We start from the raw sequence: 14,451 nt of genomic DNA, 5'->3' as shown, positions 1-14,451 counted from the left end.
CAAGTAAAAGGCAATAACCTAAAAGATCTACATCTTGAAATCTAGTTACAACAAAAAGACATTTTCAAATCTTCATCCTCACCTGTAATTATTAGATCCCCACAAGATGATGCAGCATCCTAAAAAAAAGAGGTTTCAGAAGAATTGTTTTGAGCTAGTTTTTCCAATTTTAGTAAATAGATGTATATAGATAAGAATTATTCATCTGTGCCAAACTAATTTGCACTTTTAATATTGTAGTATTACTATTACATTGAATTATCAGTTTTGCTCAGGAACCAAAGTAGCATTTTAATAACATATATCTGAATTTTTTTTCATTTTCACACCTCCATTTCATCCTTGAATAATGGCTGAGTTGGTTTATATTCTGGATCTTCACCATCCCTGTTAGAAAATCCATAGATTAGATTAGAATATGATCAATTAATAATATTTTCCAAGCTTATAGACAGCAATGATCTGTACAGTACAGAAAAGCAAGATAGACAGCTAAAGATTAAACTGGTCAAAAATTTTAATTTTTCTAACATGAAACCCAACCCCACAACCATTTTCCCACTCACTTGCAGGTAACAGTATCATGCATCATCTAGGCAGAAGGGCATTCTGTGTGTGCCACTAATTCTCCAACACTGTTAATTCTACTCCATAATCAGACAACATTAGATATGATTCAAGAGGGCTAAGCAGGTATTGCCATTTCCTCACAGACATGGAATACCTTGCTTCCGAATGGCAGCCCATCAACTGGTGTATCCAAAAATTAATTATACTCACCTAACTGAGGCAAGCACATTTTAAAACAAGGCATTTCTGAGATTATAGAAAGAGAGAGAGACACACAAGTAATGTTGTAAAATAATTTTAACCACTTCACCATGTTGATTGAGAGTAACCGTACCCCTCTGCACCATCGGCAAAGGTATCATTTCCCCTCTGCTCTGCTGCAATTGCTTTTTCATCGGGTTTGCCAACTCTCTCTAAGAAACAGAGTGCAGGGTCATTTCTCATTGTGTTATACTTTTCATAACCTGTGGGTAACAAATAAAGATCTGTTAGGGGAAAATAATATGAGACCAGATCTTAAGCTAATGTAACAAAAATGTTAATGTATTCATTAATTCTATCCTAAAACGACATACATTACATAAAACTATTTCCATGTTGTAATTTCTATGTACTTTTTAAAGATTCTGTAGTTAACTTCTCCAACTCCACATTTTGTTTTACGTGAGAAGTGTATTCACTAACATTGAAATGGTTTGAACAATTGTTTTCTTTTACATCAGCAAAACAAACTCCACTGGTTGAGTAGAAAGATACATTTGAAAAGTCATCTCACAAAGGTTCCAGATATAGATATGTCTAGGAGACAGCGTATTATACAATAGGTCTGAACTTTTCTTTACAAAGCAATTAAAACCATAATTAGCATTATGATAACCACTTCTTAGTTTGAATAAATGCTGTTGGGGGCTACAGTGACACACTATGTGGTAAAGAACTCTCAGTAGTATGGTAGTTTAATAGTTATGGTATTGGACTAGCGACCCAGAGGCAGAGTGTGTAAATCCTACCATGAAATGTTGCTATTGATTTGTTATTGAATTCAATAAATCTGATAATGTACGACCAAGGCATCAGGAAAAATGCCATGGCCACAAGGATTATAACAGTTCAAGAAGACGACCCACCATCACTAAGTAAGAATGGACAATAAGTGAAGATTTGCAAGTGTCACTCACATCCCAAGAACAAACAGAATCTGAGATATTGGTATTAATATGAGAAGCTAAAATACCAATCTAATGTAAGCATTTTTAATTATGTTATTTTGGGGTATATACATCTTTCCATTTCTGACTGCATGGTGATTGACCATTATTTGATTCCCTCACATCCTTTTGAAAGATTCCACTGGAATACCATAGAAAACATCCAGCAAACATCCGATATCCTAAAGGTGTCTCACACTTTTTACTCACCATGTTTGAAGACTCCAATGAGCAGTGATTTGTCAGCATCAAAATCCCACCATTCAGCAGGAATCTCAGACTGTTCAGGCTCAGGAACCCAAATGTCAATCTCACTAAGGAAACAAAAGCAAGTTAAATCAGCTGTCGAGTTGTGTTAGGGCAAGGTTACAGAAAGTAAAATGTACTTATTAGGTCACTGATCAAAGGATTTTTACCAGAGTAATGAGACAAGGTTACCATTTTTCTATTTGTTTCATTAGGCTTTTCATACATAATACATTTTTCCTATAATCTTCTACATTCCCTGTCAAACAATGAAACATGATTCATTGTATTCCTGCATATATGTCCACAACCAAGCTGACTAGGTGGGATATACCCACTTCCTAAATTCAAAGTGCTATGATGCTGTTTCTATATTTTTTGTTAAGTTTTTTTTTGAGGACTTTGTGGAGATGGATCTGTGGAGAAGGCTGAAAATTTCATAGAAGCTGGACTTTGCTTTGTTGTTGACAGTTCATTGAAAGGACACTCGACTGAAAACGCTTGCTGGAAGAATCAAGGAGTGCTAAAAACAACCTCTACTGGAGACTACCTGTCACTAATTAAGATAAATAAACAACAAAAACTTTGGACTAAGGGGAGATGTTTACAGAGAAGCTACAGGTCAAGATTCATAGGGGTCATGAGGCTTGACTGATATTGTTTTGATTTCGCTTTTGATAGTGCGTTGGAGTGTAAACTGTTTGGAAGGCAGTTGGAGAAAACCAGCCAAGAAAGCAGTTACCATCAGCACCCAATTCCATGTCTTTGAGAACTTCTTGAGAATCAAGTGTAAGAAATAGAAAAACTGATGCTGCTTTTCTCCTGAAAAGCCGATCAGAAACCACTGCTGCATTTCTTCCAGAAAGCTTACAAAACTGATCAATGTTGCCTGAAAAGAACTGTTCTAGAAATATCCCAGTGACAGCCGTCTACGCGTATTTGGGACATCAAACCAAAAATGGACAACTGACATCTTTCCATACCTTCTTTTTTTTTTCTTCAAGAATTAGCAAGTATTTGGCCAAAGTATTCTTTTTTGTCTTTTTTTTGGTAACAGAACTCTAAAGAGAAAATCTCTATTTTCGGTTAACCGGTATGTGTGCGTGAGGGGCTAAGGTAAAAGGAGAACTTTCATATTTCAATCTGCGGGTTAATGCTTTGCTTCAGTACTGGTTAAGTCTTGTTTTATAATGAACTAAAAATTTTGTTGTCTATTAAAGAACCTGACTGGTGTATTTTATTCTGGGATAAAGAGTACAGTCTATGATTGACCGTATTGGTAACAGGGTAAACATTTAAATATATGTTGTGACCTGTGGAGAAGTGGAACTAGAAAAGAGAGTGCACTCCTCCGATCTTGGTCATAATGAAAGTCATACAAAAGAATGTCAGTGTGAGGTCATCCATTTTGGATCCAAAAAAGACAAATCAGAATATTTTCTAAATGATGAGACTAGGAAATATGGAGGAGCAAAATGACTTAGGTGTCCACATACACAAATCACTAAAAGCTAGAACACAGATGCAAACAGTATTTGAAGAGGCTAATAAAATAGTTGCTTGATTGTTGGCCTTCATCTCAAGGGGGTTGGAGCCTTGGTCAGATCCCATCTGGAGTACTGTGCAGAGCTTTGGGCAAGGCACCTCAGGAAGCCTTGGAGGAGATATAGCCCAGATTCACCAGAATGACACCAGAGCTTTAAGGGCTCAATTATGAGTCCATGTCAAATAAACTTAGTTGTATTCCTTTGAATTTAGAACATTGATGGGATGATCTAATTAAGGTATTTAAGATGATAAGATCATCCAAAGGGTAGATACAGAGAAACTGGGTGCTTGCATAAATTCAACAATTAAGCTAATCCTGGTAGATCTTACAAGGCCAACTGTTTAAAAGCTCACTGTGTTTTAAATGCTATTGACTCAGTACCAACACAAAATAGCTGACCCTGTATCTTTGCATCTGGAATCCCTCATGGGTTAGAGTTTAAATCTGGCTAGGCCATTGATGGTGGAAGAGGAGGTGATATTTTCACAACAATAAATGAAGGCGGTCATAGCAAAAGTGAGCAGAAAATATTTTCTTCATCCTTATTGGCTGCTAACACAGCTAGGACTCATCATCTATCTGGGAACTAGTGACCTCTGTCGAGGAAGTCTAAAAAATTAATTGCTCAACAAACTGAAAAATAGTTGTTTGGCAGTACAGAACTTGATTATTGCTGAAAATAGCGACATGCTGTCAAAGCTTTTCATCTTGCACTCATCAGGACAATCCGCAAGAATACCAATGTAAGGGAAAACAACAACTTTATACTATATGAGAAAACTAAGTTGTTTGGTTGGCAAATGAACTCTGATTGGTAGAGGCTTTGCCATGGAGAATGCACCAGTTTACGGTGATTGACAGTTAACTGCCAAACTGTGTTTGAAATTTAAACCAGTACCCAGTCTACCTCATATTATCCTGGAAGGGTAACGTATCCCAAAAATTTGAGTAACAGGTGAAGCTAGTTGTTTCATGCTGTTACTATGCTGTAGGAACACGTGTGATGTTCACCACCAACAGGATGCTGCCATCAAGCCAAAGAGACGTTCTGCCCAACACACAAATAAGTAATGTGATCTATGAATTTCACTGCCAGTGTGATGCTAAATATATAGGTGGTAGGTCCCAAAGACTGGTGAATCATATAAAACATGTCCCTGCTGCTGTTCGCAACGGGCAAGGTACAGACCGTACCCGACCAGCCTGTGCTTGCAAAACTCAAAACAGAGTGTCCAACATTAGATGTGATTGGACAACATTTGCTACATAATCTTCAGTGTGCTAAGAATTATGCTGACAACCAATTTAAGATTGTCAGTAGGTCTTGCTGTGTGGCGCATTTGCGTGTACTGAAAGCTACATATATTAATACACAGGGCCCTGTTCTTTGCAGACAGAAAGAAAATGTACAAACATTGCACCTGTTTCAGCTAAACAAAACAAGCGAGAGCCATTTGCTGGTTTATTCCTCAGGGCAACGCCTTGACCAATCAGAGTCAAGCTACCTGGTTTAAATTTCAAACAAAGCTTGACAGTTAACCGTCAGTCACCGTAAACTGGTGCATTCTCCACGGCAACGCCTCTGCCAATCAGAGTTCACTTGCCAATCAACTTTTCTCATACAGTATAAAGTTGTTGTTTTCCCTTATATTGGTATTCTTGCGGATTGTCCTGATGAGTGCAAGAAAAGCTTCAACAACATGTCTCTATTTTCAGTAAACTGAAAAATGCAGGACTTCTTTTTTTAAAATGGGGAACCAAACTATTTTTAATGTTGAAGGAAAAGAAATCCTTACCTATAGAGTATAGCTAAGGCTTTCTTTCAGGATTGGGCACTTGTCGATATTACACAGCTTTAAAATTATGCAAGTTCAGGGTTAGATTTGTCACATTTACCCACTAAAGAGTTAAGTTTGACTTAGGGAAACTGGAAGGTTATGTCACGTGTTAATATGAGAAACATGCAGCTGGTAAATATCTTTCCCTTGTGCTGGGAGCTTGAAAGAACACTGTTAATTTCTATCTAATTGAATTTTGGAAACAGTAGTGCTGTATAAGACTGCATTACATTCAGATGCAGTAGGACAATTCCATAGCGGTACAGCATTTTTAACACTGGTTACAGTGTTTCAGCAGCATCCTCAAAATTCTGAATCCCTCAGATACTGTGGGGTTTTAAAAGGGGAGTCAATAGTTAGTATACAAGCCTGCACTAAAGGAAAACTTGCTGTTTATTTTTATTTTGCCTGCATTACCAACTATCTCCTTAAACCCCTCTGCCCTATCCCTGTTAACCTCAGCAATAGGTATGAGGACTTTTGAAACGAAGATTGAGATCATTTGTTCAGTTGCCGCTCTGCTTTCCCAGCAAGCCAAATGTCCGTCTAGGCATTTCCTTGGCCTAGCTCTGAACCAATGCTGTTTGCGACTTTGATTAGAGTCGTTTCAATGCTGTGACAGAGGCAGAACCTTGATGGAAGAGATTTAAAGAGGAAGTTGTGGGAAAGATGGGCAGGGCAGTTCACATTCAAAACAAAACATAGAATCGAGACACGCTTTATTTTTATCCACAGCATGTGAAGTTGAACTAAAATACTAAATTTTTGCTCAGCTACTTTTCAGCCCTGTGGTTTTTAAATAGTCAGGGAGCCATAGAGAAAAATGAGAAAACATTGGGTTGGAGCACTAGTGTATTTGTCCTTCAGTTATGACGATCAGGTATGAAATATTTTAAAAGTTCTTTACAATTTTAATAAAACCAAGTTTTTCTGCTTGATTCTCAGGATCAAAAGTCAGTAACAAAATGATAAACAAGTGAATTAAAATGATTTTTTTTCCGGCCAAAAATCTTCTCAACACAATGAAATCTTTTCCTATGTTGAGCAAAATGAAATCTTTATACAAGCCTCCCACAAACATATTTTTGCCCGACTTTTGACAACTTGAGAAAGTCGGAAACTCAAACAAAATGATCAATTTCAAACTATTTTGTATGACTTTCATGGCTCTAGAATTGCCATGCCCACTGGCTAATTGTTCCCATGGACCAATTTTTTTTCTAAAAGAAATTTTGAGTAACTCTACATTTTTTTTTAAAGAAAATGATCCACACAAAAAACCCCCACTGAGAAACAACAAATAAACAAGAGACCACCATAAAAGTAGACACAGAAATCCCTGAGAAAACACCAAACTCTCCTGAGTTGCCAGGTTGACTCCTTAATGATCCAAATATCTCAAAATAACATGGAAACCCAGAGCTTAGATTCTTCAGTAGGAGCTCAGGTTATAAAAGTTTTGGGCTTCTTTATTTACATGACCCAAAGCCCAATGCCATTGCCTCTCAGCGATGGCCTGAACAAAATGGGACATTTCTGTAGGACCTTTGTATGTGCAAAGCTCATTTTCCCCAAGTTCCACTTACCGAGACTTTGCACGAATGGGGCTGAATTTTTATCAGCTCTCTAGTTACGGGCAGGGAGGCGCCCATAAAATGGCGAGCAAAGGCTGGGTGTGGGGAGGGGGGAGTGCCCATCATCACTGAATTTTATTAAGGGTAGGGAAGGTCAAGGACAGCCTTCCAGCCCAGAGGCCAACTGAGGCCCTTAAATGGCCACTTAAGGGCCTCCTCACCAGTATTTTACCAGTGGCAGAAGGGCTCTCTGCCACATTGGGATACCACCCAGTAGAATCAGACAGCCTCTCTTTGGGCTGGGGTGGAGGGGAGGGCTGGGCAGGGCCCTACTGCTTGGCCAATCTGTGGCCCACAGGGGATCCCCTGTAAGCAAAGGCTGCCCCACACCAACACTCATCCCCTGCCCTCACCCCCTACTGACTAGCCCCAGCAAACCCGTGCCCACTTAGCTGCTTCCGAGGCTTGCGTCCATTTTGCCTCTTCTTGCTGGGTGCAGTCCCAGCACTGGCCACTGCTCCTGGTGGAACTGATTGGTCGTCAGCTCTTGGAGGTGGGAACCCCCAGCCTCAATGGGATGGGATCCTCAGTGCCTGGCAGTTAACTGCCTGAGTGCCATAAAATGTGGCCAGTGGTCCCCTAAACGGCCACGGTGGGGTTCCTCTCACCTCTCTGGCTCAGTGTTGGGTCCCCCGTCACCTCCATAAATTTCAGCCCATGATCTTTGCTTCTCAGTGACGCACTGAATTTATAGTTGCTCACAAATATGCTGCAGAAAGCAGATCACTCCCATGCAAGTGCCATCCAGTGCAAGCTACCAAAAAACAATACCAACTATGACAGCAGTTCAACTATAATTTCAAAATCCCCAAAGTTTCTAATTCTGTTTTTATAATTAACCAAGTTCCTAGTCAAACTTAATGGTTCAGTAAATTAAACGTAATTAAATTACTCACTGTTTCATTGAACTTACTCACTGCATTTCATTATTAATTTAAACTATATTTTGTAATTAATTTACCATCTGTAGTCATTAATGTAATGATGCTTTCAACAAATCTATATGCACTGAATGCATTTTAAAAATGAATGAGTTCCTCACTACAACTAATAAAATCTGAATTTACGGGTTCAGGTCAGTTATAAGAAGCCTGTTTTTTCTACACTATGGCAGGCCAAATTATTTTAGTATGTTGGTGCATTCTTCCAATGCTAGCCTCTTCTGCAGCTGCCATTCCCTTCACCCAATCACTAGTGGCTGTTCCTTCCGCCATCTAGGCCCTAATTTAGGAATTCCCTTCCTAAACAGCTCCATCTCCCCACCTCTCTCTACATCTTTTAACACCCTCCTTAAAACCTCTCTCTTTGACAAAGCTTCTAGTCTCCCTTCCTACTAACTCTTTGACTTGGTGTCAATTTTTGTCTGATTATACTTTTGTGAAGCACCTTGGGGCATTTTCCTATGTTTCACTTTTAGGACGGTTCTCCTTGGAACACAGAAGGTTAAGAGGTGTCCTCATCAAGGTTTTCAAGATGAGAGGTTTTTATAGAGTAGATAGAGAAAAACTACCCCCACTGGCAAATGGGTCAATAATCAGAGGTCATAAATTTAAAATCATTGGCAAAAGATCTGGATGGAAGATGAGAATTTTTTTCATTGAGTTTTTGGGATTTGGCATGCTCTACCTGAAAAGGTGCTGGAAGCTGATTCCATAAAGAAAAAAAGGAGTTGAACAGGTGCTTGACAATGAGGACCTTACTGGGTTACAGACAAAAAAAGGGAGTATGGACTGACCAGGATTGCTCTTTCAAAGAGGCAGTGCATGCATGATGGCCTGAATGGCCTCCTTCTGTTCTGTAAATTTCTATGATTCTAAAGGTGCTGGCATAAATCCAAGTTGTTGTTGGCTGCTAAATTAAACTTGTCCACTGAAACTGCAAGAACATGTTTCAATAACTAGTTAATCATGGAATACTACACAGTTGAAGTGATTCATAAAGAACTCACGAGAAAAATAAAATTGGTACAACAGTTTAATATTTACAATGTTACGACCAGGTGAGAAAGGTGTCTAGGGATCTTTTATTGTCTTCACCTGGTCTTATTATAACAGGGTTTAATTTTAAACACACTGTGTTTTGAGCTCCCCCTTTGGTGAATCTTTGTTCACCACTTCCCAATTATAAGGCAAAGAAATTAGCATTAACAGGCTTTCTTAGGTTTAAAGAAAAGTGAAATTTTATTAAACTTAATCTCCAGCTCAGTTAACGCCTACGGATACACGCCACATCCCACGCTAACATGCATACGCGATACGCACAGAAAAGAGAAAAACAAAATAGAGAGGTTTGAGGCAATATCAGAAGAGTTTCATGTTACTGTGCATCAAGCTCACTGTAGTCCTTTTGTAGACAATTCTTGCTTTTCGGCGGGGCCCAGTATTCTTCACTGTAGGAGACTTTTCTCCCTTGGGGTTCATGTGGCTTCAATGGTTTCTGAAGCTGGTGAGAGCGAGATGACAGCAGACAGGACCTAAATGTTCTCAGTCCAGGAGCAAACAGCTTTCTGAGTTTTAAAATTCTGTGGCAAATTCAAATTCAAAAAACTCCAACCGCCAGTTAGTCATGTGACTAAACTGGTCTGGCCACGTCTTCTGGGGAAGCAGGGAATGGGTCCTTTGTTCTAACACTGTCCGCTAGTATGCAAAAAAAAAGTCTTTCTGGCAAGGGGCCCGGCAATTCCTTGGCGATAGGCCCTCTTTTCTTCCCAGCAGCAATTTTTAGTTTTAATGTGCATGTGGCGGATGTGTACCTCATTCTTGGCAGGGGGGGCCTGCATGACAACAAGCTTAAGAACTTCAAGATTACAAGTTAGTCTTTGCAATTCTAAGCATCTGTAATAAATATTCTTACCTAGCATCCACTCCATCAAGCACCTTTTCCAACTGGTCACCAATTACTTCTTGCTTCAGATAATACAACATCCTTACTCGCAAAAGTACCCTGAGTGACAGAGTCAGATAAGTACTGTAATTTGGACACAATGCCAATATTAAGTAAGGCTGTTTGAATGATGTCATATAAATTAATGGGAAAGACACAAACTGACAAACTCAAAATAAAAGATCATCTTCCTTACCTGTGTATTGTGTTTTAGTTAACTGATGTTACAATGCCTTATTTATCAGTCAATAAATATAGATGCACCTTTATAAACTGGCCATATCATTACAACTGTGCACGATGCATCAGTTTAACACTTTTACAGATACCGCCATATTAGTTTCAAAGAAAAAAGAATCAGTACAGAAAGTATCAAGCGATTGTCCAACTTACTTATTGCAATGATGTTTTAAATGTTTTTTGTAGCCATCGTCCTGGAGCAGGTGTTCTGGGTTATATTTCCTGAGCCACTCAGCCTTCTGCATGTCAAATGTGCTTCCCTGGATCTTCACCTTCTTCCCTTTCCGGCCTCTCGGGACTGGTGCAGACAAACCTAATAAAGGAGTCCAGAACAAAAAGCTTAATTCTGACTATGGCTCTAGGAGAAAAAAAAAATTGCAAAACAAGACAGTCTTAATTCAAAGCTTAAGTATATTTACACACTAATAGACCATGAAGCTAATCAGTAAAATGATGTAGCCAAGCTATTCGCACGTCACAGAACGATATAGCACAGAAGGCGCCCAATCAGCTCCCTTTGCCTGTGTTTTCAAATTAAATTCAACACAATCACAGTTTACCTTACAATAAATATGACTTCAATATATTGTAGCATAAAGTGGAATTGTACAGAAATGATCAGGATTGGATATAGGAAATAGATATATTGAAACCTGGTTGAATCTGTCTTGTTTTTTGTCTTTTTTCTCCACCCTATGTAATCCGTGGAGTCACTTCAAAATTTCAACATGAAAACAGATCCTTCACTGTTTTAATATACTGTGTTTGTACAAGATATTTGAGAACACTGTTAGAATTTATAGTCTGAACATGTTGTCATGCTCCTATTTTGCAATGATGCAAAACAAACAGTATAATCTGGAGTCAAGTTAAGGATCTGGCTTCCGAGTACACAAAAGGGAAGAACTGCGAGACCATTTCCAGGACGTTGCCTTACACTACTTGTGCTTCACATCAGATGTAGTAGGACTCCAGTCAGTTGCAAAGCCAAGTTTGTCGCTAACGACAGATTTGGGCTCAGCTATGACTCTTCCCATAGTTGAATAGCCTGCTAAAGTTCAATGTCGAGACTCCTGTATGATCACTAACTACATAACATGTCAGAGGCAATTTACAATGGCCAATTTACCTATCAACCTGCAAGTCTTTGGCTGTGGGAGGAAACCGGAGCACCCGGCGGAAACCCACGCGGTCACAGGGAGAACTTGCAAACTCAGCACAGGCAGTATCCAGAACCAAACCAGGGTCGCTGGAGCTGTGAGGCTGCGGTGCTAACCACTGCGCCGCCCAGTTGCCATACACATACTTAGTCCATTGCATTTTCAACTATCTCAGACCTCTGAAAGGTTAAACATAGACATGTCCGTAATATTCGTAAGTGCTGTCTCTTTAGTCGCTATCTGGAATGCTTGCCCCCAGCAGGAAGTTCTGCTAGTTAGACTCTTACAGCTTAGGTTTGCCCTGAAGGTATGTATGTACTGCTGGAGTCAGGGATCTGATAGATTTGTAATCTATCGGGATAGCGTATGTTGACTGACAGTTCTGTCGCCAGAAATTGCTAGAACCTGAGAATATATACTCTTTAGTCTGGTTCTCACACTCCATCGCATATATGCTTCACGACTCTTAGGTAAAGATCACTACACAAAGGCATAACTCAATGCAATGATGCGTACTTTTGAGAATGGACTGCTTTTACCTATCAGAAAGTGTTTATAGTAGTATCAAAGATAAACCATTATGTTGTTTTTTATTTTGATTTATTCTTAAAGGAAATTTAATTAGCTTTTAGTTCCAGCTAGTGTGCCAGAGTGGCATGTTCCTGCTGACCTTGGGTTATCTGAGGGGATACTATGTGAGCTATACGATTTCTGATGAAAACCTAAACAGAAGGTGGCTTCAAGAGTTCTGATGAAAGGTCATCGACCTGAAATGTTAACTCTATTTCTCTCTCCAAAGATGCTGGCAGACCTGCTGAGTATTTCTAGCACTTTGATTTTATTTCAGAAAAAGGCTTCATTGTTTGAGAGCCTGCAGACTTGCTGTTGTTAGGAGTATAGATGGTCCTAAAAAAAGTAAAATATTAAAAGAACTCCTTTTCTGAATAACCCAGAAGTTTTTAACTTTGCAAAAGTGCTGAAAATCACATTAGCTCTCTTCTGACTTCAAAATTTTGCATAGAAGGCAAGGGAGTAGGGCTCTGTGGTGAATGTGATTAAGTACCCATGTATGGTGCCCGGCTTTCCCTGATCTGAGAGCAAGGCAAAAAGACTGTATAATCCCATGCTGTCTTCTTGATTGGTTCCAAAGGTGGCTATGATGATATGAATTCAGTGCAGAGCAATACACCTGAGTATTTGTTGCTGGTCTGATTTCAGTTTTACTATTCACATCATTTCAAATCCTGGTTGTACTAGTGCTTTATAACATACTGTAGGTGATTAATTCATACACAATTTTACAAACCTATTCCTTTTGCAATCAATTGTTACTAATGCATACATGCAATATATGCAAGTTAAGCTGAACATACTGCCTTGCTTGAAAGTACTAGTCATATACTATGGTTGGCACTTAGCATTGCAAAATTATAATGCAGTTTTCTAAAAGTATTATTGCACTAAGCCCAATGAAAAAGCTTGCTGGCAAGTCTGTTACCTAGATGGTTTTGCAGTTCCTTTGTCTGTCCATCCTCTGTTGGGGTAATGAGGTCCCAGATAAAACTTTTTATCTTTTCATCTCCTCTATAGTGAGCAAGGCAGTATACTAAGAGTGCACGACAAATTGTCTCCACATCCTGTTCCACCAGCCGTCTCTTAAAACGCCCATGTGATAAAATGTCTTTCCAGCGGTCCCACCTGGAACATATTGAAAATGTATGAAAAAATCTGAATATACTTTTTTAATAAATGAACTTAACTTACCACAAATCAGCAAGCATAGTTTAAATGGCTTTGATTATGTAATTCATAATCATGTTGAAAGTTAGGATTCCTCTATTACATGATATGAATGAGTGCATGTGTTTATTACTCCCAACATGATCGAATGAGGGATTTCTGGCAAACTGCAGGGGCAGGATTCCTAACTTTCGGGAAAATCTTTACTTGGGTTTTGTTCTCCAATAAGAGAACAATGGTGTCATTATTATTTGGTTGGAGATTACCATGGGATTTTCTCAAAGAATAATTTGAGGTTTCACATTTGTGGAAGTGCGATGAAGCCGAGTGGGGCTTTATGCAATTATCAGCTAATCATATGGCACTTGAAGATGGAATGAAACCATCAGAAAGATTTGCCCTTGCTGAACAGGGTGAATTGGTAGAGGACTAATTTCATTATCTAATGTGGAAAATGAATATCTAAAATATTGAATTTTATAGCAGGGTGTACACTTTTATATATTATACAGATAAAGACACAGAATGCACAGATGGGACACAGCAACAACAAAAATGTTGGGTGAGGTGGAAAAGGAGCATCTAAAAGACAGAGACAAAGATGAAGAAGTGTTGACAAGGGGGAGGAAGCATTTCTCCCATAAAGCTCATCCCGGTTATTATATGGAATGCTCAAAACAGCAGTCCATGGGTAATAAGTAATTCATCAACTCCAAAAATCAGGCACATATAGCCCACACAACTCAGCTGTATTGTGCTCATACTTTTTGCTCACTGGGTTTTCTTGTTGGAATTTTGTGGACCTTAAAGATATGGAAAAGGCCGATCATGGCATTGTTTCCTCATTGGTAGCTAAATTCGAAATTTTTCTGTTAGCAACAGCATTGTGAAATATAAGAAAATTAATGGAAGCAAGGATTCAAAGTTCATGTGTGGCTTGAGCTCCACAGCACAGACCTAACCAGCTGACCATGACAAAAAGATTGAACAATCTTGCACTAGATCACATTCCTGAGGCACGCGAATAACCGAAGACAAGCCATTCAAAATGATTCTTGAAATTTTTGTCTAATTTAAAGAGTTGGTTTACTCATCAGCTTCAAAGTAAGTTGCTGTTAAGGCAAGTAAATATGAAGGAGCGGGAATGCTTTTCCTCCAAATTGTGACACATCACTTAACCAACACAGAAAACCTCCAGCTGCCAAAGATGATTAAGCATTCCATCACTTAGAATGTAGACGAAGGTGATCTTTTAAAACAAAAGACATCATGTTTACCAAGCTGGCCAACAGTTTGTGATTAGATTACCCAAAATAAATTTCCATTCTGTTAGATTCATGCTTAAAGAAAAAGCTTGGCTACCCACATTAATTTACACAATTG

The 14,451-nt window shown here is 38.9% G+C and overlaps 1 protein-coding gene across 9 annotated transcripts in view; it reads right to left on the bottom strand.

The window, feature by feature from the left end:
* Positions 1-14,451, bottom strand: part of chd9 (chromodomain helicase DNA binding protein 9) — a 287,584-nt gene that overhangs the window by 50,351 nt on the left and 222,782 nt on the right. For 5 of the 9 annotated variants that reach the window (XM_068049443.1, XM_068049450.1, XM_068049447.1 and 2 more), the window contains 7 exons: positions 12,827-13,026; positions 10,322-10,481; positions 9,899-10,012; positions 1,989-2,092; positions 881-1,034; positions 330-387; positions 83-119 (listed from right to left, as the gene is read on the bottom strand). In XM_068049443.1, coding sequence (XP_067905544.1) covers positions 83-119; positions 330-387; positions 881-1,034; positions 1,989-2,092; positions 9,899-10,012; positions 10,322-10,481; positions 12,827-13,026 — 827 coding nt within the window. The remainder of the gene's footprint in view (positions 1-82; positions 120-329; positions 388-880; positions 1,035-1,988; positions 2,093-9,898; positions 10,013-10,321; positions 10,482-12,826; positions 13,027-14,451) is intronic. The other 4 variants (XM_068049446.1, XM_068049449.1, XM_068049445.1 and 1 more) reach the window with 3 other exon arrangements.

This window comes from Heterodontus francisci, chromosome 17 (genome assembly GCF_036365525.1).
Source record: "Heterodontus francisci isolate sHetFra1 chromosome 17, sHetFra1.hap1, whole genome shotgun sequence".
Lineage (NCBI taxonomy): Eukaryota > Metazoa > Chordata > Chondrichthyes > Heterodontiformes > Heterodontidae > Heterodontus > Heterodontus francisci.
The sequence above is the reverse complement of the archived record's forward strand: the minus strand, read 5'-3'. Positions and strand labels throughout refer to the sequence as shown.